A 25707-nucleotide genomic window follows, 5' to 3' on the forward strand; every position below is an offset into this window, starting at 1 on the left:
AAGCTTTCAAGTAAATGCACACACACATTCCTGTAAAATGTAATTTCTGTACAATGTAGCCTAATTATTTTACCATAAAAAGTAATATGTAAATTCTGTTTGACTTCCTACTACTAAAATCACATTTTCCATTCTAAATATTTTCATAAATTTCTTCAGAAATCTACCCTGTTTTGTAACATTTTCCCTTCCAAGTTCCACTGATACATCATTACTATTGCAAATTAAGTTTTAGTCCTCACTTGTAAGTAATCCCTGTTGAAAGCTGATTGCCTCTCCAAATTTTCTTAACCTCCATAATAGTTGCCTTTGGTGGAATATAAGTACATGACACCATAATCCTCCTCCCTTGCCAATAGTCCCGTACTACCATAAATCTACCATTGCCCCCCCCCTCTTCTGTCACTATTGGTGTCACTGTAGCAGTCGGTAGTATCACTTCCCTTACCCATGATATTCTGCTGAATATTGATCTGAAATTATTTCTTTGTCAAATTCATATGGTTATTTCTTTCCAAATGTGTCTCATGCAGCATTGCTATTTCGACTCTGCATTTATTAATTCATTATTCTTTCCTTTTTGTCTATACCTGTAAAACTAGTTACAATCCAAGATAATATGGATAGAGTAGCCATTATGATAAAAAGCTATGACTCCGAACTATTTTATCTGACAGTTTTTAATGTGTATTATACACACTAATGTTGGCATGCTAAACTTTTACACAGTCATTTCTTAGCTCCATTTGAACCTATGTCATGTTTTTCAAGACTTTTTGCTTTAATAAAACCCCTCAAAATCTAAATAAGTTTTCAGAACAGCCCCATCCCCTATTAATTTAGAACCTGCATGCAAAACTATGTACATTTTCAGTAAATGGAGTTTAACTTATCAGATAGGAACAATTGTCCCAAATTGATAGCTGCACACACATATATTGCCTAATCTTAAAATTAAGGTTACCCTTGCTAAAGAGCATATTACAGCCTGCTTTGTAAATTAATATAGTCTGTCCCTTCCAGTTTCTCTGGTAACAACTGAAAATCTGAGGTTTTCTCTGTACTTCTAACTCTACTGTTTTTTTTTTTTTTTTTAAAGGTTCTTTTTGAGAAGCTTCATACTCCACCATCCTTTTATTAATTTTAGCCTTTGATTTTGCAGTTTTATCTTTTCGTCTGAATAGCTACTTAAAGTTTCTTCTGTTTTTAACAGCCTTTTGTTATTTGAGCTGATCTTTTCCTTTAGTGTTTCATTTGTTTTATTTACCTTTGAGTACATTTGATTTATTATTTTCTCTAAATAACCAAATGCTATCTGTTGTATCAAAGCTGAAACTTAAACTGCTTTTTGCTAAACAGCTACATGATTCTTCACAGCCTGTGTTTTCTCTTCACCTTTTCTTGTTGATTTTCATTCAGGTTATCCAAATTTCTCTTTGCTGACATCCGGGCAGTGTACTTACTAGCCAGTAACCAAATTCTTTCCTTGAAGACTGGTCGAGGCTCTAGAAGTGTGATGGAATAAAACTTTTCTTGGATTTTATCTGCCAACTTGTTGTTTTACTGCTTTAATAATTACTGTGGTTTAATTGAAGTTTAACTGAATTTTACTCACAGCTGATAAATATCACTAGGCCTTTTTTCTCAGTTTCTGTTTTCACACTGGAGGAGCTGAAATTAAATAATGTGCAACCATCTTGCAAGTCCCTTTTATCCATTGCTATTAACCTTGAACGTATAATTGTTACCCTGTATTTAATAACTGCATTTAAACAGGAAATGAATGACAATCTGTTAAGTCCTTTTAATTGCTTTTATGACAGATGTTACATTCTCTAATGTTCATTATTTTGTATACCTGTGTTTTATGTGCTACCAGTTGTAATAAGCTTCTTATTACTTTCCTGACTGGTTTTACTGTTCTTTATAGCCCTCCTTGCGACAATACAACTATACTGAGAATATACTACATTGGTTATCCATAACAATTCCACAAGAAAAAATGCTACTAGGTAATGTGAATGTCCAAATGGTTGGACATAAACTCTAACTCCCCTACATCTATTGTAAACGTATGTGGTTTCACACAACTAATTAATACCCTGCACATTATAGCAAGACATCAAATTCCCTTTTAGACTGGATCCTAGTATCAGACCCTAGCAAATATACTTCCTTAGGTACAAAGTCTGACTGTCTCAGTGATCATCCCCCAATCTATACAACTCGACATCTCACATATCCACGTAAACAACATGTTTAGAAAATGACACACAGCCGGTCCAATTTTAACCCAGAAATGTTCATTACTATCCTTTCATCTGTTAACTGGAGCTTCCTAAAAAATCATCCCCTTACATGATGCTGTAAATTAATTCAGTACAACTTTCCTAAATATCCTTGCACTGTCTAAAAGGAAGAGACTAAAACAAGTAATGCAAATTGACATTCCAGAAAGAGTAGAATGGTAATGCAGAATAAAGAAAAAGAATGGAAAGAATAGTAAGAATATAAAACACCACAATATCTTAAACTTCAGAATGCTTCATAATCATACTAAAAAGCAAATTAATGAAGACAAAAACTATACTATAATAACTTTCAGAATAATAGTAAACAAAACCCTAAAGAATTCTGTACAGCCATTAAAGAAATATTGCATGCTGACCATAAATTCAGCCCTAACCCCTCTCCCAGTTACTCATCACCCGAACCGCAATACAATTTAACTCTTATTTTATAGGTAGTATAGCATCTCTAACCAAGGATTCTTCAACATCTAATCCCAATCCTGCCCAACAGCCACGCATCACCACATCCACCTTCACCTTCAAACCTGTGCCCACATCCTTTATAAAACTACTCTTACACTCAAACCATGCTGTGCTTCAGCTGATGACCTTCCAAGTAAGTACCTTAAAATAACAGCTGATAGCATTGCCTACCCTGTCTCAATCCTTATAAATAGGTCAGTCCAGGAATCCCACATTCTGTGTCTCTGGAAAAGTCAGACATACCTCTGCACAAAGAAGGAAATTCAGTAGACATTACTAACTTTAGACCTATGGCAATCTTATCACCCCCTCTCCAAAATACTTGAAAAATGTGTTCAAAAACCATTGTTAAATTATCCCCTGCAGGAAGAACTCCTATCCCCCACACAATATGGTTTCTGTGTTTTCCATAGTACTAACACTGCACTTCTAACCTATATCAATGCTGTCATTAAAGCTGAAGATAACGGTAAACTAGTCTTCTCCCTATTTCTAGACTTGTCTAAGCCTTTGACACAGTTTGTCAGAGCAAAGTTCTACTTCAGATGTTCTCATTAGATTTCTTTCAGCCCATCCCTCTAAGATTCAAAAGCTACCTATCCAGTAGGTATCAGTCAGTAAAATGGGACTCCACCATCTCGCCATACCTTCCAGTCACTACCAGTGTACCACAAAGCGCAGTCCGTGGTTCCCTCTTGTTTAACATTCTCACCAACACTCTCCACACATCCACACACGTGCAGTACACAGATGACTCCACACTCATTTGCAGATCTGACAACATGGCACACCTCCAAAAAATTACTCAGGAAGCTTTAACAGCAACTGAAACATGGCGGTATAACTCACAAATCATGCTCAACCCAAAAAAAAAAAAAAAAGTACTATTTTTCCCCCCAATTCCCTCTCACATGAAAAAAAACAAAACAAAATGTAAAGTCCTCTCTCTTGATAATACAGCCATTGAAGTCACTTCTCATAGCAAATTATCAGAGATGATAGTGCATGATCTTAAATTCAACCTGCATATACAAAATTACATAAGAGAAACTCATCAAAAACTAAGAATGCTTTATAGAGCCAACAACGTTCTCATCAATGCAACTGACGTTACACCTGCCACTAGTGTTTTCCTCCCCACAATTCTTTTTTTTTTGCTATTTCCATCCTTACTAACCTCCAGGCATCACAAAAAATCAAAACTTGAACAATTTTATAATAAAGTTGCTAAATTTACAACCAATACCCCTTTCAGAACCCACCACTGTGTAGCACTAAACAGCCCAAGTTGGTGAGAACTACCCCATCAACTAGCATGTACCCAGCTTCTTATCCCCTATAAAATTATCCAGAATCTATCTGCCTTTCTAGCACTAAATAACATTCTACACAACTATGTTCCCAGTCAGTCATTACAATCCAATGACCATAAACTCCTGCCTGTCCACAAACATATCATATCTGCTGGGGATTGTCTGTACTTGTACCATGTTGCTAAGGCCTGGAGCTTCTTAACTGTATCTGTCAGGTCAGTACTCTCCCTCCTATCCTTCAAAACCTTTCTGAAAGACTTCCTAGCCAAAAGCTGTTTCTGTTCTTGCTCAGCACCCGGATAAACTATATCCCTAAATGTGAACAAATACCTTTTCTTACCTTATATTTTACTCTCCCTTCTTCACTCACTCCCTTACTTCTATCAGTTTCTCTTCATTGGCTTTCTCTCTAAGTATATCATAAGCCTGTTTTTCTCTCACTTTGCGTTGCAATTCCTGTTTGTGCTATACTAATTTATCTTTAATTACTCTATAAACTGGCTAAAATTTCTATATCTATTAAATCATTGTGATATAACTCGTATCTGTACTTAACCAGTGTTTTCATATGTCTAATTTGGTATAATTATTTAAACTGTAGTTTTGTATTATTTTAAAGACTATAAAATTATTATTGTTAATATATGTTGTAACACTTTGGAGCTTTTTCTCCCTGGGTCTCAACTGAAAATGGGCTGCTACCCAGTTGGACTTTCCTGATAATGAAATGTCAATAAATAAATAAATATGTCCTTCAATATCTGCATTTTTTTTGCATCAAGGCTGAGCCTGAAATAGGTCCTCTTGGATCATTGCTCTACCTTCGTTAACAAATCAGGCTAAATAAATAGCAAAAACACCTGTGCTTAGCATTACTGAAATTTAACTGGCTTAAGTTAAGGAAACCTAAATACTCACAGGTCAGAGCAACACATGATATACTGTATAAACCATACGAGTGCTCTTCTATTACAAATCTTGTTTATAAGAATACTCCAAGTAGGCCATTAAGATCTCTTTTTCAGAACCATTTCAGTAAATCACTAGGTAAGCCATAGAGCTCTGTGCCACCTGATATTTAATCTGTATCTAATACGTAAGCAATAACCCACGCTTGGGTGTGGGTAATGCTGGATTTACCCACGGTTGGTGTGGTTTGGTCACGAGGGTGAAGCCCGAGTGGCCAAACAAACACAACTGTGGGTAAATCCAGCATTACTCACACCCAGAAGTGGGTTATTGCTATTATACAATGACATTACCTAAGAAAAAAAATACTTAAGTTTCATAAATAATGGCATTGTATAATGCTTCTGTGCTGCCCTTCTGCACCTGTCCAGTATCCTGGAGTAGTTCTATTGTACTGCGCATGCGTATGCTTACGCAGTACATCAGAGCTGTGTGTAGAGGAAGCAATGGAGAAAGGAAGACCTCTGTTGCTTTTTTAAAGTTGTCTCGCTATGTTAAATTAGTTTAACGTAGCGAGATATCTTTAAAAAAAGCATCGGAGAAAGGAAGATCTCCGTTCCCTTTTTTTAAAGCTGTTTCGCTATGTTAAACGAGTTTAACATAACAAGGCAGCTTTAAAAAAAGGAACGGAGAAAGGAAGATCTACGTTGCTTTTTTTTAAGGTATGTTTAACATAGAGTGATTACAGCAACGGAGCTCTTCGTTCTTCATTGCTGCCTAACACAAAAAAAGACTTATAGTAATGGAAAAAGTCCGGGCGACCGTACCTTTTGCCATTAGTACAAGTCTGATTTACAATGGGCACGCTGACCAATCAGAGTGCACGTTTTGGAATATTAATGGGTGGGTCATTGTATAATAAAACATTTCTTACACAGAGCCATCTAATATTGTATTGGAACTGGTGTTAAATGTTGACCCAGTACCAATTCATCATTATCATTCTTTTATACTATTTTTTAACAAATCTACTAACATTATAGTTCTGCTTAACATTCTCTTGATTTGAATTTTTTTTAATATTTTTATTTTGTTGGAGGCCCAGGAAGAAAAGCTGCCCATTACAACATGTGTACCACATTACAGAGATTTATGAAATATGACAGTTTTCCGTTGGCAGTAACTACTACAAAAAAGAGTTAGAGCTGTAATATTTCTCTTAGTGTTTTTTTAAGTGCTGTTCGTAAGGGCAGGAAGACCCTCCCTGAGAATAAACTATATTTATGTAATTATTTGCTATATACTATTATTATTGTTAGGTGGTATTTTTTTCAAATTTGAATCAGGCTTCATCAGTGTGTTAACCCAACTTTGGAAAACAAAGTTGAGAGGCTGCTACATTGGTTGGATAGCCATCCAGCCAAGTTAGGTGAGATGTTGGTCCTAGCATTTCTGCTTTGAGTATACTTACTGGATTTCATGGCCACTTCTGTTTGCAGACATTTTGGAGTCTTGCCTTTGAGATGTATATGGCTGTATTATTAAGACTTCTTTCACATCTGCTATCATTTCACTTTTTTTTTTTTTTAATTCGTGAACAAGCCTGTTCATTCAGATGAGGGTGGGGACTGGTGAGAAAAAAATTGCAGGGAATGTGGAAGTACTTGCCGCTCAATTTATGTGCATATAAGCAATGTGCTGATGTTATTTTTCACCCCGTTAGGATTTCTTAAAAACTGAGTACAGATTCTGACAACTGAAAGTCTCATGATATAAATTTGCTGTAGACAAAAAGAAAAGATTTGGCATAAAAGAAAGAATTTCACATACCTTATTTTTAGTGTTATAGTTGGAGAACTTGGACTTGATTGTTAAAAAACCACAGGCTCCAATATTTTTTTCTGAAAGCTGCATAAGTTTGTTAGCAGTCCACCATGCTATGGTGACCACCCTCACATAGCTGTAGATTCTCAGCTTTTTGATGAGTATGGAGTATCTACCTCATGTACAGCTTTTATTTATTGTTGTCTTCACTTTCTGTTTACATATTAGTTGCCCGTTTTTGGCCTGGTCCTAGATGAAAGTAGCCACTAATAGCCAGTGGCCTTTTTGCAAGGTAAAAACACTTTGAGATTAATGCAAGAAGATTTCCTGAGGATGGCCTGTCAATCTAAGAAGATTAATTAGTGATTTGGAGATCTTGCACCCCTGATATTTATTTTTATTGTGTCCCTAGATGTAACCTAATGGCCTCCCCATTCTGCACCAGCTCACCCATTCATTACTTCATGAATTAAAGAGCCAGGCTTTTCTGGTCCATATGAGAGCTCTCCAGCCCATTGATTCTATGAGCAAGTAAGCTATGACAGACAAGCTGTTCCTTAATAGAGATAACAGTCTGGTGCTAGTGAAGAGGGCCTACGTGTAGAATATCCTCACCCTTCCTTCAGTGGCTTGCATGCTGTACACATCTGCTGCTTCCCAGGATGAGCATACATGCTATACAAGCTTTCACACATGCCTTGTTTGCTAGCCAAGCAACACACTACATTACAGTTTATGCATGCTTGTCTTTTTGCTATGGGTTCATAGGTGGGTACTAGGCTATCTGCCTGAAGGCATTTATAAGCCTAGCCAGAATGTGTTGGCTTTCGCCGCCCCCTTAGATTAGTTCCCTGTACCTCTGTCCAGCAGAGCCACTGAAGTGATCCCCAAGGTAAACTTTCTGTTTCCCATCCACTCGTCAAGGTTTCTTTTGAAGAGTGTTAGCAAGGAGCTCTGCCTAATGTAGATTGGGATCTTGTTCCAAAGCATGGGAAGTCTCTGGGACAGGAATCTATCCCTCCTGCACGTCCTTTTTATTGTTGTGGTGAGGTTTAGATCCCTAGAACATGTGGCTCGAGGGGGGATAAGGTTTTCTGTAGGTGGAGCATGTTCATCAGTTCTGGGTTGGACATGGCCTTGTATGTCAGGCAAAGATCACCTCTGAGTAGGCAGTATGCAACCGAGTACAACTGGAGTTTCTTTAGTCGAGCTGCAAAGGGCATCTGTTTGAGGCCATTGATCCTCTTGGTGAGATACTTCTGTGGTCTTTCCAGATGTTGCAGGTGTCTTGTAAGGTACATCCCAAATGGGGCATTGTACTCTAAGATGGGTCTGATGAGTAGAGGGGCACAATGACCTCTTTTGATCTGGATGCAAACCCTTTTGTGATTAGGTGGGCCATGTAGAAGGATTTTCTAACCACTTTGGCAATGTGATTATGAAAGGTGAGATTACGATCTACTTGTGTCCCCAGATCCCTTATTAAGTCTTCTGTATTTAGGGGACTACCACCTATGTGGTAGTTTGTGGGTATTTTGTTTTTTCCAAAGGGGATGACTATGCACTTTTTGGCCTTTAGCTTGAGGCCATGATTTTGACACCAAGTATCCGTCTCGGTGAGACCCTTTTGTAGGATGTCTGTGTCAGCCGGAGAGTCAGTTATAGCCCCTAGTTTGCAGACTTCTGCGAACTTGGTCAACCATGCTCCTCCTGTGCTTGCTTCTACCTCTGAGAAGTATATGCCAATCAGGAGGGGTCCTAGGACTGAGCCCTGGGGAATGCCACTTGTAACCAGTTTAGAGTCGGACTTAGCTCCCGCAACTCTCACCATGTGGGTTCTGTCTGTGAGCCAGTTAGCAACCCATCTTGTGACGTAGGGGTTTATGTTCAGGCTGATGAGCTTGTCTATAATACCAGAATGGGGAATGGTGTCGAAGGCTTTAGCGAGGTCTAGGTAGGCTGTGTGTACCACCTTTCCCTCATATATAGCCTTGGTAAATGTCTCAAAGAAGTCCACCAGGTTTAGGAGGCATGATCTCCCTTAAAGCCAAACCGGGTAGGGTCCAGTGTTTGGAGGTTCCCAATGTCTCTGTTAATGAGTTCTGTGATGATGCGCTCCATAGCCTTGCAGACCAAGCTAGTCAGGCTTATAGGGCGATAGTTCCCGGGGTCTGTTCTGGCTCCACCTTTGTGAAGCGGAATAACCGTTGCTCTGCGCCACTCTATGGGTATGTAGCCTGTGGAGAGGATGAGTTTGAACAGTGTGTTTAAGTGAGGGGTTAGTTCATCTTTGAGCTTGTGTACGACGCAGCCTGTGACACCATCTGGCCCCATTGATGCTGTGTTTTTGGCTTTGGAGAGGGCTGTTTTAACCTGAGTGTGATTTCAGGGACTCTACATTCTTCTGTTAGGGTTATGGGCCCTTTGGGGGTGAGAGGGGGGTGAAGTTTGCACTGAACCTGTGTGCCAGGATGTTGGCGATATCTGTCTATTCAGTGTATTTTGTGCCATTCTGCACTAACTCCAAGCAGATCTGAGCATTGCCACTTAGATTCTCGACATAGCTAAATAATGCCTTTTGGTTATCTTTGGAGTCCTTGGCAATTTTTGTTTCAAAGCTTGTCTTGGATGATTTTATGAGGGATCGTAGTTTCTTGCTGATACTGATCAGGGATGTCTTCCCTTCTTGGGATTTTACTCTTTTCTGTACTAGTTTCCTCCTTCTGTTGTATAGCTTGTTTATGGCAGGAGTCCACCAGACTAGTTTCCTTTTCTTGGAGGAGTGAGTCTTGATTTTGCTTGGGATGGCATGATCCATGCATTCTTGTAGCTGCCCGTAGAATGCATTAGTGAAGGATTTTGCAGTTTGGACAGTGTTATCCTTCAGCATGGGGGCTTTGAAACATTCCACCTCGGTCTTAAGTAACGTGAAGTTTGCATTTGAAATGTTTTTCCCGGTGGCTTTCTTGTCTGGGGGGTGGGGGCGGAATATGGATATCCAAAGTGATTTGTTTATGGTCAGATCTAACCAGCGAGGGTTTGACCTCTGGTGTGGAACACTGGTCGCCCATGTTGGTGATGACCAGGTCCAATATGTTGTCACTTCTGGTGGGAGTGTTGACCAGTTGAACCAGGGCATTTGAGTTTATAAATTCTAGGAAAATTTGGGCAAGGGAGTTAATACTTGAGTAGTTCTCCCAGTTAATGTTTGAGTAATTGAAATCACCCAATATTAGGGTGTTTGGTAGGACCTTTATGTTTCCCAGTGTTTCCAGAAATGTGGAATGGGGTTCCTGGGACATGGTGGGTGATCTGTAGCAAGCTACAATATGAATTGCAGTTTTGCCCATTGTTAGTTGCATGTGGATGATCTCTGAAGCATCGTGCTGTGCCACTAACCTGGAGATGTGGGTATCCTTGATGAATATGTATATGCCCCTGCCTTTTGTATTTCGGTTTGGGTTCTGTGGCCGATGGTATGAGTTGTAGCCTGGTAGTGCTGGGGTGCTCTTTGGAGCCTTAAACCAGCTTTCTGTTACTGCAGATATATAGATTTTTCTCCATACTGAGGAGTGCCGCGAGTGTGTGCATTTTGAGGTTTAGACTTCTGGCATTGAGTAGCATTACCCTCCATTTTTTATTTGTGCTATTTATGGCGATGGGTTTGTCTTTTGAGCCTTGCCTAAAAAAGGTACTATGAGGGTGGCAAGAGCCTTGGCAGGTATTTGAAAGCCTAAGGGTGACAAGTGCAAGCCGTCTCTAGCGAAGTCGCGTGGCTTGTCCAGCATGTCATCCCAGGCGGACAGACACTGGATCCACTTTGTATGACACCAGAAACTCTGCCAATTGTTGAAATCGAGAATTTTTTCTTTATACCATGGTATCATTCTTGGTGACGGCAGGATGCTACTCAGGGTCAGGAGCATACCGGTTAGGGCTACGTGATCAGAGAGCTCTTCCATGTCTCTTTGCATGTAGTCCAGGGAGGTATGGCTAAGGTCATTCACACCAGCATGGACAATGACAGAGTCGTATTTGTAGTGACCCGAGTGTGTTATGTGGTGGATCCTAGCACCCGACAGGCAGCTAACAGTAACCTTCTCCTTATTCAGCCTAGTGAGTGGGACGTCAGTGTGCCTGACTATAGAGTCACCAATTACTAGTATGTTGGGTATGTTATTTTGCCTTAAGGGCTGTGATTGCATGGCACACTGGTTTTGTGAAGTATGTGTTTCATGGTTTGTGTTGGGGGTGGAGGTTGCTTGGATGTTTGCTTTGGAGGTCTCTGTTGGTTTGCAGATTTTTATTTAGAGCTTCCGAGTATGTTTCTGTGTATTTGTTTTTTCCGGTGGTCGTTTAATGGGTCTATGTAAGACTGGTGGTGTGATGCAAGTATTTCCTTTCTCCTCTTGACTGTCTGATCCAGTCTTGGCTTGCGAGAGCTTAGCCTCTAGTTTGGCTGTATAACTGCATCTCTCGCATATATTAGTTTTTGATGGTAGGAGGAGGGGTTGTCTATGTACATGAGGCAGTTGTAACATTGCTTCAAAATGCTCAGATTCACCAGTTGGACTGGAGAGTGCACCTGAAACTGCCCTTTGGACATGCTTCGATAGGTACAGTGAACTGTTTTACTGGATGGCTGGTAAGGTCGAATAGAGAGCCTTGTCCTTCTGTACAGTACAGGAGGATCTAGTGCTAGGGTTTATAAGTGCTTGCTATACGTTTTGAGCAAGTGCCGGGCTGAGAAATGAATGGCTTGAGTGCTTAATTTGAAAGTTTGTCTAGTTTCAAGGGAAAAATTGAAGAGGAGACTTTGTGGAGCCGGGAATAGCTTTAACCTAGCTAACTGGCTCTGCCCGGCGTGCAAAACCGGGAAAATACGGTATTTATAGCAGGGAAGTGAAAGAGATAGAAATTAGCCCACAATGGCTAATAAACTACTAATTTCTGGGCTGAAACCACTCCTCCAGGGACAGATAGGCTGCTCAAAGCTCCCTTCTCTCACAGGTGAACAGAGAAACTTCCTTCTATCCAAGTAAGGTATGGGCAAACAGAGATTTGTAACACAGCCCTGAATTCAGCACTAACCTGAAAACTGGACTCTACTAGCTTAGAAAGGAGGGAAACAAGTATGTGTGTGTGTGTATATATATATATATATATATATATATATATATATATATAATTTTTTTTTCAGAAAATAAAGCAGATACACTCAAAAAACTGTTTAAAAGCACATAAAAGGATACTTATTCTCATATATTGCAGATCAGAGTTGTAGTCAATGCCCCCAGTAATAAAGTAGGAAGAAACACAAATACAGTTGAAGCAGATGAATAAAGTGCAATGTTTTATATATATATATATATATATATATATATATATATATATATATACATATATATATATATATATATATCTATAAATATAAACAATAGAAAACGAACAAACTGATTTAAACAAGTTACCCAAATAACCAGAAAAAAGCTCAAAACTGAGCCCTTTTCCAGCAGTCTTCAATCAGATAAGTTCTAACTGCACACCCCTGCTTACTAGGGTGCAGGGGAACCTTCTCCAAAAAAAGATGGCCTGGATCAGTGTTCAAGTTATACAAACAAAGCTAGATCCAGCAGGCCTGAATCTGGTCTATGCTACAGCAACAAGGCTCACCAATTTCAGAAAGAAACAGTTCAAATAAGCAGTCACAGTAAGCCTGTGACCAGAAATCCCCAGCTGAAAAGGGCAGAATCCAGCCTCTCCTCCCACAAGAGTGCAGACCACAAACCTTCTTAATGTAGAATATCTGGCCTGAAGCCCAAGTGCTTAAGCCAGAACTAATACACTTTTAAAATAGCAGACACTGGGCCTTCAGTCAGCAATTCCCAGCTTAGAAGGATGTGAGCTACCTGTCCTGCCACAACAGTGCAGACCACAAAACTTATTAATGTAAAACAGCCTGTTTGAAGCCCAAGTGCTTAAACCAAAAGACTTAGAATAACAGTTGTAATTTAATCAGGTTACGACCAAGTAGTAATAAATGCAGCAGAATAAATAAAATTGAGTACTTTTAAGAAAAGCAAAATAAAGTAGGAGGAAACACAAATACAGTAAAAGCAAATGAATAAAGTGCAAAAAAAATTTTTTTTTTTTAAGTGCCAGAAGAGAGGAAGGAAAAACCTAAGTGGGCTGGCCTTCTCAAATCTTCTCTCTGTATTAAGTAGAGTGAACACTAGACTCAGAATATGATCTAACTGTACTCAGTTAAGTGAGCAAATGAGATGGACCCAGGAGTAGTGTTCTAATACAGACTTACAGGAGGGGTGGACAATTCCAGAGGTACCAACACTAATACCAACGCAGGAAGAGGAAGGGAGGGTGGGGAACTAACTGCAGAGAGACACACAGCACACTGTTCAGAAACACACAATTAGGAAACAGAAAAAAATGAAAATACAGTACTTTTAAAACTGCAAGTTTGTACTTAACAGAAGACTAGAATTCACTACTGCAAGTTTCACTTAGCTTTAGCTTGTAATGCAGATGTTTGTAGCCAAGCAAGTCTCTCAGAGGTGAGCATAAAATAATTTCTCAAACTTTGTGATTAGCACTTCTACATTGGAATCCCTGTAGGCTATTAAATATCAGATAACAAAGAAGTGATACCCTCTCTTATAGCAAAATAACTGCAGAGAGACACACAGCACACTGTTCAGAAACACACAATTAGGAAACAGAAAAAAAGGAAAATACAGTACTTTTAAAACTGCAAGTTTGTATGGAAAGTACTTTCTATGGAAAGTACACCTTGTATTTCTGCAAGTATTGGCAGTTACCAATCCGGGACGTCACTCTTCACCCAGGGTGGGTGAGCCAGTGCCAGCTTCTCACACCCATTCTTCCCAATCTGTCCTTCCAGCACACTTGTTTCCAGTTAAAAGTTAAACACTGGTCATCTGGGGAGAAATCAAGGCTTCACCCCCTGTACCCAGTGGGGTGAGGTCAATGTAATGCAGATTATTGATACGTTACAGGCTGGCTAAATATTAATCATACTTGAGTGAGTATTGTAGTGCTAAGTATTAGCCAGGCTAATCATACAGTTAATTGTGTAACTTCTGGGTTGCTCAGCCAAGGGCAGCCTGTGCTGTGTTCTGCAATTTAGTTTTCAGATGTAATGGGTTATGTTTTGCAAAATAGCTTCAGAAATAAAGCTTTAATTTGTAATTTCCAGTATCTGTTCACAGTGTTCATATGTGTGTGGTCGTGAGCTTACAGTAAATTCAAACCTCCTAGACATTTGTCTGGTTAATAGATAATGCTTGGTTAAGTTCAGTAAGCATAGTCTAAATACTTATTGTGAATTGCTTTATTAGTGCTTTGTATGTTTATAGTCTTTGGTTATTGGCAGATGAGTCTGGTACTGTCGTAACTGCAATATTGCTCATCTTCTATGAATGATAGAGGTTTTGTGTGTGCTTATGTTTACAGTTGGTGTTGCAGCAAGTTTTCAGTGATGGTGTACACTATGGAGTGAAAAGTGAGTTGCTTTCGGAATGTTCCAAAGAAAATGTTGTAGTGGAATTCAGGTAAGTTATTTCTGCATAAATGTGACAAATGGCATACTGGCAGAATGCATTTATACTGGTGAAGAGAGTTTTTTTCTTTTTAGATTATAACAAGCTCTCCCAAAGTAATTTTGCATTAGTTCTACTGTTAATGCTGGTTGTAATACTGTTTTTACATATGTTCCCTCATGGCTTTTGAGTGTTGTTTTATTGAGTAGCTACTATCTTTGTTCATCTATGTTGTTTGTGTTAGCAGGTTTACTCTGTATTTTTTAATTGCAGGATATATTAAATAAACATATACTGCGGTGGTAGTGCTGCGGTAGCGTTGTCACCTCACAGTTAAACGTTGCCCGTTCGATTCTCAATTAGAGCGTCTTCTGTGTGGCGACATGCGTGAATGGGCATTCCTTCGTTGAAGGTTGTGCGTTAGGCCCGGCAAGCCAGTACGTAAAAATCTACGGCCAATCATTAGCGGACGGGAGGTTCCGCTGTGACGACCCCTAACTGGGAAAAGTCGAAAGACACAAATTAATTAAACTGATTGTTTCATGCTCTTCAGAAGTAAGAAGTACAAAGCATTTGTGAATGTTCTTCAACTTCCTCATGGTGTGCCATCTGCGGATATCTCATTCAACAGCTTATAGACCCTTCAGCCCTAAGCAACAGCAGTTCTGAAACAGAATTTTACATATTTACTGTATTGTGCCACCCCATCATTGCCATTCTATGGCAGTCCTTACTGTTCTCGATTACAACTGGAGCCTCTTCTATGTTAAAATTCATTGTCCATACCATTTTGCTACCAAATTTTATTTGCTCCAAGTTTTTATTTCTGCAGTGTGGATGGGCACTGTTGAGTTTCCTGTCTGGGGTCAGAACACACCATCTTTGACTATGAGTTGTGTCAGTCTTTTCCTTAACTACCATAAAAACACAGTACTCCAGGAGCTTCTCAATGAGAAAAGCAGGCCTCTCATGTTTGTAGCACTTACATTGGTGGTGTTTTTATAGTAAGAGGGGTACAAGGTGAAATCTTCCTCCTTACCACTGGATAGATATGAAATATATTCTAAAGTTTGGTAGTTAAGTCTTCTGTTTCAGAGTTGCAATTCCAGCCATTTTTATTTCATTTGTGATGCATTAAGTTCATCACTGAATGATAGAGTCTCTTAGGGCTCATAACTGTTACTTAACAACATTTCACACTCCACTAGAACCAGTCTTCTTTATGACCTTCAATCCGCACTCATTAGTGTTGTGTGCGTCTGTGTGTCTATGTCTAAAGTCAAAACCAACATATTTGACTGGCTTCAGAAACTATTTACACTCACTGCTTCAAGTCTTTTAGCCAGGGTTTCCTTTCCTGGGAGAGCAGATAGGAGGAAATTAGTAAAACTGTGAATTTGTTATTGGAGTTAAATTTATTGAATATCCTATACATGCGTAAATTAGTGTATGTACATATGGTTGATGGCCTATATTCCCTTTACTGCTTGTTATGATAAAGGTGCTTTGTATTGACAAAAAACACCCGGGCACACTGGTCATCAGGAAGGTCCTAGTAATTCACAAACTACCAAGGTAAAAAACAAATTCTTTAATGTTCCAGTACACCAAAGAGATTTAACACTTTCATTCCACAAAGGAACTTCATCAGAATAACCCAGCACTAATTAATTCGCAATTAAATAGTTAAACCACTTAACATTACAATACTCCATTGGTCAATACCTAATTAACTGACTTAACAAAGGTACAACAGTGAATGCAGCAATAAGGAATGGTTAAAAAATACAGCAGTAAAAAATGCAACAATAAGAAGTATGCAACAATAACAAATAAATATATTATTGTTATACTGTGGTCAAGCTGGTGATGTAAAAATACACACATAAAAAATACATCAGTGACCGTAGAAAATGTAAACATCATAACAAAGCCATAACATAACATAGCCTTATTTTAAAGCTCTTTCTTTATGGCTGGTAAGATAGAAGAATGTTCATTTAACCCAGGGGCTGAGCAGGCATCAAACTTTAATTGCCACATTAGCTCACATTACTTAAGGCTGGTTTCCCAGTTCCCCCTATACACCCTGTTTTTGCCAATTTTCAGGCATTAATGGAGGGGGACATTCGCAAACGTTTAAATGTCTAGAACAAGAAGCATTACATTTGTGGAACTTTATCTAAGGACGAGAGGGAATTGCTTTTTGTAATAATAATAATTTTTTGGGATAGTAGAATTAGGATTATGAAGCTGTACAGGGGGGATGGGGTTGTCCTCATGGAGGAATGGATTTGCCCCAGGAAAATGTTTAATATACTCCATGAGGATGGTAAATACCAGGAGGTCTCTAGGAGTGAGATTAACCTGGCTTATAGGAATTTGGATTGATCCTGGAGGATAACTTGCTTCAAGGGGCTATTATATGAGTTTTTGCAGGCACTCAAGCCAGTGATTCCTGGCATTTTTTGGATTCCCAGAGCTGATAAGGATGCCCAGAACCCCCCCCCCCTTGAGACTCATCATCTCTTCTTCCAGCTCTAAGACACAGCCTTTGGCCCTGTATGTAGAACACAAGTTGAAACCCTTTTATGGGTTGTTTCATCATATTTTAATAGATTCTTGGGACTTTTGAGCAAATTTAAGGAAGTGGATTTTAATGTGGATTATATCTTCCTCACAGTAGATATCAGGGACTTGTTCATTGTGATTCCTCAGGACACTGGATTGAGCTGGGTCGGGGGATTATTGTGGGCTTTGACTTTCTCTCCCCACTGGAATTTCAGTTGGTTCTTGAGATTATGGAACTGGTCCTCAAGAACAATTTTCTGTTTTTTCCAGGGAGCATATTACAAGCAAATGGGGGGGGTAGCTATGGGGGCCTCCTGTGCCCCCATTTTCGCTAATATAGTTCTTCTATATTGGGAGCAGCATTCTTTATTTACCTCACCCTTTTATGAGCACACTAGATGTTATTTCCATTACATGGATGATATTTTTATTGTGTGGAAGGGACCAAGGATAGTATTGAGCCCTTTTTGGATTTTATTACCCATACCACCATTTTTTTTAGAATTCACATCCAGTGTGATAGAAAAAGTGCTTGATTTTTTGGATGTGCAAATCAGGAAAGACTTAAGGTGTAATAAATACGTCTCCTCTTTGTACTGTAAAAAATATTTTCCAATACTTATCTTCACTTTGAGTGAACATCCTTATTCCCAGAAAAGGAACATATGCAAGGGACAGATGGTCAGAGCGGCCTGCATGACCACACTCAGGGAAGAACTGATGTCTGAATTAGATTATATAGGTGAACTTTTTGTTAGACATGGTTACCCTGAAGTTCTAGTTATCTCCCTGACTGACAAGATTTTACAAGAGTGGGGCGTGAGATATATACCCATTCTATCCCTTGAGAATGGAAAGGTAGTTTCTGGATGTTCTCCGTATTTCACTGTTGCAGTCATTACATTTTGGTTATCTGCTTGCAGTAGCCCTCAGTCGACCTGATTAACAAAGTCTTGGGTCCTGCGTCGGTTGCTGTCTCCTCTTCCATGACGTCAGGTCGTCAGGGGTATAAAACATGCAGCTGATGTCATTACATCAGTCTGTCTTGCCGTGTGGTGCCTGAAGCAGAAGCAGTTTGCAAGCGCCGGTCGGCTGACTCCTGAAATTTTCGTTTTCGAGTTTCAGAACCGAAGTCTTCAACTAAAAGCCAAGTACCCTGTTGGGGAAACTTTTCTTGCACTAAACTGATGTCAGTAAAAGTAAATAATTGCATTTCTTGTGGAAAGCAAATACCTCATAAAGATTTTCATTCATACTGTGTTCCTTGCCTAGGTCCTAACCACGACGTACCTCACTGTCAGTTTTGTGCCTTATTTTAACCACGAACTATCCATCGTCTGTATATTTGCACTTCTAAATATTTTGGTGCTTGGTTCAGTTATCCTATGTCTTCAGTAATCCATTCGACTACCGACATTCCGAAAAAAAACCACAAAGATAAAGACAGACAGGCTGCCCAATTCACCGGTACTCAGTGAGGTGCTTTCGCAGCCCCTGATATCAGATTTGCAGGACTCTACTGAGACCCATTCAGAGTCTGGTATGCCGCGAGATGCTTCAACTGTGGAACCTGCGGATGTCTCTACCTTGAATGGGTCCGGAGCAGCTGTGTAGGCACCAGCTTCTGAGGGTGTATTCAGGCCTACTGACTTGCATATTAAACCGGCCATCTTTTTCAAGGCCTAAAACTCAAACCATGCCTAGAAAACTGATGCCCAGACAGCATGGTCAGGCCTCTATGCCTAAAAATGAATGATAAGAATGGCTGAAGATCTTATTACTTTAATCAGGGGGGGCCAACCTTCTCCCTCTAAGAGACCTAGAACTGAGTTTGCTTATGATACTTCTGACCAGGATTCTGAAATTTCTGTTTCCTCTGATGACCAGGATTTACCCTTATCTACCTATGAGGATTCTGATGCTGAGGACTCTATTCCCTCTGCCCCCCCCCCCAAAGGATTTCTCTTTTGGTGAAACCTTGCATACTCTCAGGGAGCATTTTTATTGGGAAAATCAGGATTTCTCTGATTCTAAAACAAGGCTTAGGGATTTCTTACTCCTGCCCCAGCACAGACCTTTAGCTATACTTCCTGTACTGGACATTGTTGATGATGCCTTTTCAGAATCTAGCATGGCCCCTGACTCTTTACCTCCTGCTTCCAGAAAACCTGATAGATACTACAGGATTCCTGACTCTCACAAGTTCCTTTTCAAAAATCCTACTGCAGATCCTGAAACCATTTCACAGGGACCCAAGGACATTAAAGCTACTACTGCCAAAAATCCTTCCCCCTCTGATGTTGTTTCCTGATTTTTGCTGAAAATAAGGATTTACAGGATTTAATGCATTCTGCTGAACAAGTTGGTAAATATACATTGCAGTGTGTTTTTGATTCACAAGAGGCATCTTGCAGGGCTGCGGTAACTGGGTCTGTACTTAGAAGGCATGCTTGGCTTAAGGAGCAATCCTTGCCAGATCATGTTAAAGCAAAATTACTGGATTCTCCCTTAAATCAGGACCACCTGTTTCGCAACAGGGCAGAAGAAGTTCTTAAAAAGATGGAGGAAAAAGCTAAATCTATGCAAACTGTTAAAGATTTTTTACAAGTACAACCTCCAAAATTTAGTACGCATTGGCCTTCTAAGAATTGGTCCTTTCCTGCCTCTTTCAGACCTTCTCAATCCAAACCCAGATCCAGCAGTGCACCCAGTCTTCATTCCCAGGGGACACACAGGACTAAGCAGTGGGTGGCCTCCACTTCCAAATCTGGGAGTAATAAAACTCCCCCTATGGTAAATTGTCCCTATGACTTCTTTTTAAAACTTCCAAGCACTTCTCAACTGACTGCCCCTTTGGGGGGAAAGATTGAACTTCATGCAAAGAACTGGGGACTCATTACCCAGGACAAATGGGTTTTAAATGTAGTGTCCCAAGGATATAGATTTCACTTCCACATGTTACCAACTCCAAGCGGGTGGCCGGATCTGCCTCCAAATCAGTGGGCAGAGGCCCAAAAGCAAGTGCTCTCTCTCTTTCTCTCTCTTAAGCATAGGGGCTATTCAGTTGGTAGCAGAAGAAGAAAGGGAACAAGGTTTCTACTCGACATTTTTCCCGGTACCCAGAAAAGACAATTCATGACGTCCTATCCTGGACCTGACGTCCTATCCTGGACCTGCCTACTCTAAACACCTTTTGGTGATTCCAAAATTCAAGATGCTGACTCTTCACCAGTTGCTTCTTATGCTAAGCAAAGATGCCTGGTTGGCAGCACTAAATTTAAAGGAAGCATACCTGCACATCCCAATCAGGGAATCTTGCAGAAGATATCTACGCTTCAAAGCAGGCTACACTCACCATCAGTTCTCTGCACTGCCCTTTGGCTTATGCTGCGCCCAGGGTACTCACAAAGTGCCTAGCTCCAGTCATTGCATTTTGCAGGCAAAGAAATATTCAAATATACCAATACCTTGACGATTGTCTAATTCAGGCAGAAAACCAGGACATACTTTTGAATCATCTGGCTTTTGTACAAAGGGTGATAATTTGTCTGGGGTACACCATAAACGAAAAGAAATCATACCTGGTACCCTGTCAACAAATTATATTCCTGGGAGCAAGCTTGAAAACAACTTCCCAGATGGCTTTCCTCACGCCAGAGAAACAAATTCACTTGACAACCTACTTCAAACAAGTGGCCACAAAAATCCTGCTATCTGCAAGGCAAATACTACAAGCCGTGGGGTTCATGGTCTCCTGCATTCTTCTAATTCCATATGCAAGACTGCATATGAGGAAACTACAATGATATCTAAAAAGCCTATGGTGTCAACATTCTCAGTATCTAGAAGCAATGATTCCTGTCATTCCTTGTCTACGCCTCGAGTTCCTTTGGTGGGCAGAGGCCTGCCACCAAAACAAGGGACTACCATTCACACTAACCGCGGCCGCCCAAACCCTAACAGATGCATCAAACTATGCATGGGGGAGCGCACCTGGCAGGTGTACGTGGCAGAGAAGTGCATTCAGGGCAAATGGAACCCAATTCAAATGCACCTTCACATCAATCATAAAGAAAAGCTATACAGAATGCTTTGACAGCCTTCAAGGACCACATTCTTCCTGGACAATTAATTGTATAGAGAGACAACACCACTGTTATGTGGTACATAAACACGCAGGGGAGTACACATTCCTAGCCCCTTTGCAGACTAGCCATGGCATTGTCGAACACAGCCTTGAGCTACCAAGTGTATCTACAAGCTCAGTTCCTGCCAGGAAAACTAAATACACTGGCAAACAGACTAAGCAGAAACCTCATGGACCTACACGAGTGGAAACTGGAACCAAGGATTTTCAACATGTTGACAAGCAAATGGGGGAGCCCAGATATAGACATGTTTGCCTCCCCCCAGAACTATCAATTGGAAAAATTTTGCACAAGGACTCCCCACAGACAAGCTTGGAAGGTGAATGCTCTGTCCTTCAGATGGAAAAACCTATCAGTTTATGCCTTTCCTCCTCTGCCTCTGCTCTCCAAAGTACTACTAAAGCTAAACAAGGCAAACCAAGGATGATTTTGATTGCACTAGCCTGGCCACGACAACACTGGTACCCCCTCCCGCGCAGTGTGTCACTGTTGGCCCCATGGCACCTGCCTCAGACTCCTACCCTGCTGTCTCAGCAAGAGAACCAGATTCTGCACCCTCAGCTTCAAACACTGAACCTAGCAGCCTGCCTAATGGGATGTCATTTTAGAGGCAATGGGGCCTAGTTCTAGAAAATCTTATGCTGAAAAATGGCAAAGATTCTGTGCCTGGAACCAGTCTTAAGGGATGAGCACAGCAGTGCCCACTTTACCTCAGATTTTACAATACTTAACTGAGATGCTTCATAAGGGCCTGTCTTTTTCCTCATTAAAATTCACATCTTCGCCATTTCAGCTCATTATAACACAGAACCTCCCCTCTTCTCTCATCCACTGCTCAAGCAGTTCCTCATAGGGGCCAAAAATTTAAGACCACCCAGGAGAGCTCCAACTCCAGCCTGGGACCTTAACTTTGTATTGGAGAAACTCACCCTTCCTCCTTTTGAGCCAGCTGCTACTGCAGATTTAAAATTCCTTTCTTGGAAAATAGCTTCCCTTTTAGCCATCACTTCAGCAAGAAGGGTATCTGAATTACAGGCCATTATGGCAGTGGAGCCTTTCATCATTTTTCATGTGGACAGGGTGTCCCTCAGGACCAATCCCTCTTTCATGCCAAAGGTGGTATCCAGTGTGGCCTTTAATCAGTCCATTAATTTGCCAACCTTCTTTCCTAATCCACAGAACAAAGGTGAACAGATACTGCACTCCTTAGATGTGCACAGACAACTTAGATTCTACTTGGACTAAACCTCAAAGGAAATCTGAACAACTTCTGGTGGCAATTGCCGCAGGGACAGAGGGGAAGGCGGTTTCAAAGCAAACCATTTCCAAATGGATGGGCCATTGCATTCATTTCTGCTATAAGCACTATGGAAAACCTATCCCACGGGGGATCAGACCCCACTCAACCAGGGCTGCATCTACCTCTACAGCCTTTCTCAGAGGTGTACCTACCAGGGACATCTTAGAAGCTGCTACCTGGAGTTCTGTATACTTTCACCAAGCATTACCATTTGCCAATTTTCTCTAAATCCAGAGCTGGCTTTGCCGCTGCTGTTTTGCGGGGCCTTTTAGCTGGCCGTAATGCTCTCTAAATTCCTCCTCCCATCCTTAGTTTTGGGAATCTACCCAAATGTAATGACTGCAACCGTGAAACACGAAGAACATAGTACAGTTGTGTACACTTACCATAAATGTAGATGTTCAAGTGTATTCACTGTTGCAGTCCTGGTTACCCTCCCTCCAGCCCCCTGACTTTTTTTTGGCTATACCTTTTCTCTCCTTTTCAATGCTTAAAAGCTTTTTGGTGTATTTGCTTTTTTGTTTGAGGTATAACCTTGTATAGTTATAGATTTAATTGCTTCCCATTATGGGGGCACCTGACATCTGGGGCAAGAAAAACTGATATAATGACGTCGGCTACATGTTTATACCCCTGACAATCTGACGTCACGGAAGAGGAGACAGCAACCAATGTAGAACCCAAGACTTTGTTAATCAGGCTGACTGAGGGCTACTTCAAGCAGATAACCAAATGTAATGACTGCAACACTGAATACACTCGAACATCTACATTTATGGTAAGTGTACACAACTGTACTTTCTACAGGGCCAATGACCAATACAGATGGATGGAAGGGACATTACTGTACCTCCTTGTAATGACATCTATTTTGTGATGGATTTTCACCGAGATACCCATCTCATGAAAAACATAATACAAACTTATTGGGACATTTTTGCTAGTATGCCTAATAGTCTTGATGTGTTCTCTGGGAAACTGAGATTTTGTGAGAAGGGGATGGAATTTTAAGAACATTTTTGAAAGCTGTTAAGTTGATTCAACTTCCAGAGTAAGGACAGGCACACATAAATGTGGAAGGTGCCCCCAATGCACCTATGTAGCCAATGTGGATGAACTGTATTTTTTAGGTATGGGTATAAAAATGTCTGTGTAAACATTTCCAAGCAAAAATCCTAAATCTTATAGATTTTGTTGCATATTTGGGAGACATAAATATTGTTTCTTTGTGAATTGCTTATCCAGGCTCTCTTCCCAATTCTTTCTAACCTCTTCTAATTGATTCTTATACTTATCATGCAGTATTTTATATACTGTACTAATTATTCCTTTTTTAATGGCAGCTTCTGTTCTAGATTCTACTAAAAACTATACCAGTGCTGGCCCTTCATTTAGGACCCAGTATTTATTTCGCTTTGCCTATACTCTATCAATCCTTGACAGGGAAGGCAATCTCTAACCTGCAATCCAAGTAAGTTCTTGGTGTCTTCCCATTCTGTCATCTTTCCCTCTCTAGTTATTTGCCCCCAATACATTGGTTCCTTTGCCAGTTATTCTCCAATATGTTTCAGACCCCTCTTGCCTATTGTCTATATCTGTAATTGCAGTAATCCTTATTGGCAGAATCTCCTTTCTCCATTAGTTCTTAGGATATTTTCTGCTACTTTATGGATATTATATTGTTTTAAACTTTTTTTTAATTTTTCCAAGTCTTTTTGGTTTCTAATACCATGACTGGAATGGACCCCATTCCCAAGTCAAAGTATGATTAAAGTTCATGAAATTAGTTTTGTTTTAATCTTTGTCAGCCAGTAGTGCTCTTCTCAGCACCCGCAATGTGCCTAGTAATGACTCCTCCTGCAGTTCATATGGAGTTGCATGTATTGGTAACATATCTAAATACAAATGTAAATTATTTTTTATAAGAGCCATTGCTAATACTACTATTGGAACTGTCTGGGTATTTTTCTTCCACATTGCTCTTTTCTGCCTGCAGATCCTGAAATTTTATGATTTTGTCTCTCTTTGTACTCAAGACACTGTAGTCACTGTGTGTGGCAATTTCAATGATAAATGCTACTCTTGTCTTCTTTTCTTGGACCACTATATCAGTTTTTTGGCATCTATCTTTTTAACTGTTGGTAATGGATATTCCCATGTGATGTAGACTTCTTCATTTTCTATGATGCTTTCTGGCTCATGTTTCCATTGTTTTTTGCCACTTCAATACCATAATGTTTGCCCCAGTGCAACAGTCTCGCCACATTATGCCTTTCAGTATACAGTCCTTCTACCATTAGTATGTCACAGCCAGCAACGAGGTGTGCAACTGTTTCCAATTCTATTTTACAAAACCTATATTTGTCTTGTTTCTCCCATATGTTCAATGGACTTTATAAACCAATGTGTACGTAGCCCACTATCTTGGGCCACCAATATTAACCTTTCATCTCTTGGCTTGAATTTGCCTCTCCTTAACCATTCCTGTGTTCATTCCTGATCAATATGAGGTTCTTCCAGAAATGTTCTATACTTACAACTATATTTATGCTTCTTCCACATTTCTTGCCTTCTCATCTGATCCTTCACCTTACATTCTTTGTTTTCTTTTTTGGCACATTCAGTTGTTGCCTGATTTTTATCTACTTCTGAGTTGATTTCCATTCATGCTTGATGCTGATAAGCTTCTGCTAGATTAAACAGAGAAGTCATCTTAGATTTATTCTCCTCATGTTTCAAAACTTTCACTACGTTTTGGTCTTGTGAGGTCAGCAGATGTGTGGAGTCTCACAATTGCAGATCTATACATATAATCAATTTCAAGGAGGCACATCCCTCCTTTGGAATATGTTATATATAATCTTGGTATGCATTGATTTTTATAAATCATTTGGTGAGCATGAAGCATCCTTCTTGTTTTCCTATCTAATCTAACCAACACATTTTGGGGCCAGTCAGTCACTCCAACACTGTAAGTTAGGACAGGAAGAGCAAATTGGTTTATAGCTTGGATTTTGTTCCTAGATATCAGTGGTGTTATCAGGATTAATTTAAGTCTTTTGAAGTATTCCTTACTAAGTTTTATTTGCATTTGTTCATGTTTTATTGTTGATCCTTCATCAATTCCCAAAAATTTATACACTCCTTCTTGCGCAAGTTTTTTTTATATCATTCTTGTCCCAAACTGATGTTTTCCTGGTGCTGCAGTTTTTCTGCTTTAAAGGTTGCTTTTGCATATTTATCAAATTACATTCTTATTTCATCTGAAAAAGTTTGAAAACTTGTGGTTGT

General features: G+C 39.9%; 1 protein-coding gene across 1 annotated transcript in view; it reads left to right on the forward strand.

Moving 5' to 3' along the window:
* RARS2 (arginyl-tRNA synthetase 2, mitochondrial) overlaps positions 1 to 25707 on the forward strand; it is a 443458-nt gene that overhangs the window by 215023 nt on the left and 202728 nt on the right. The window contains exon 5 of the mRNA XM_044075298.1: positions 14312 to 14409. Coding sequence (XP_043931233.1) covers positions 14312 to 14409 — 98 coding nt within the window. The remainder of the gene's footprint in view (positions 1 to 14311; positions 14410 to 25707) is intronic.

Source organism: Protopterus annectens, chromosome 1.part0 (assembly GCF_019279795.1).
Source record: "Protopterus annectens isolate FY-2018-M chromosome 1.part0, PAN1.0, whole genome shotgun sequence".
Taxonomy (NCBI): Eukaryota; Metazoa; Chordata; order Ceratodontiformes; family Protopteridae; genus Protopterus; species Protopterus annectens.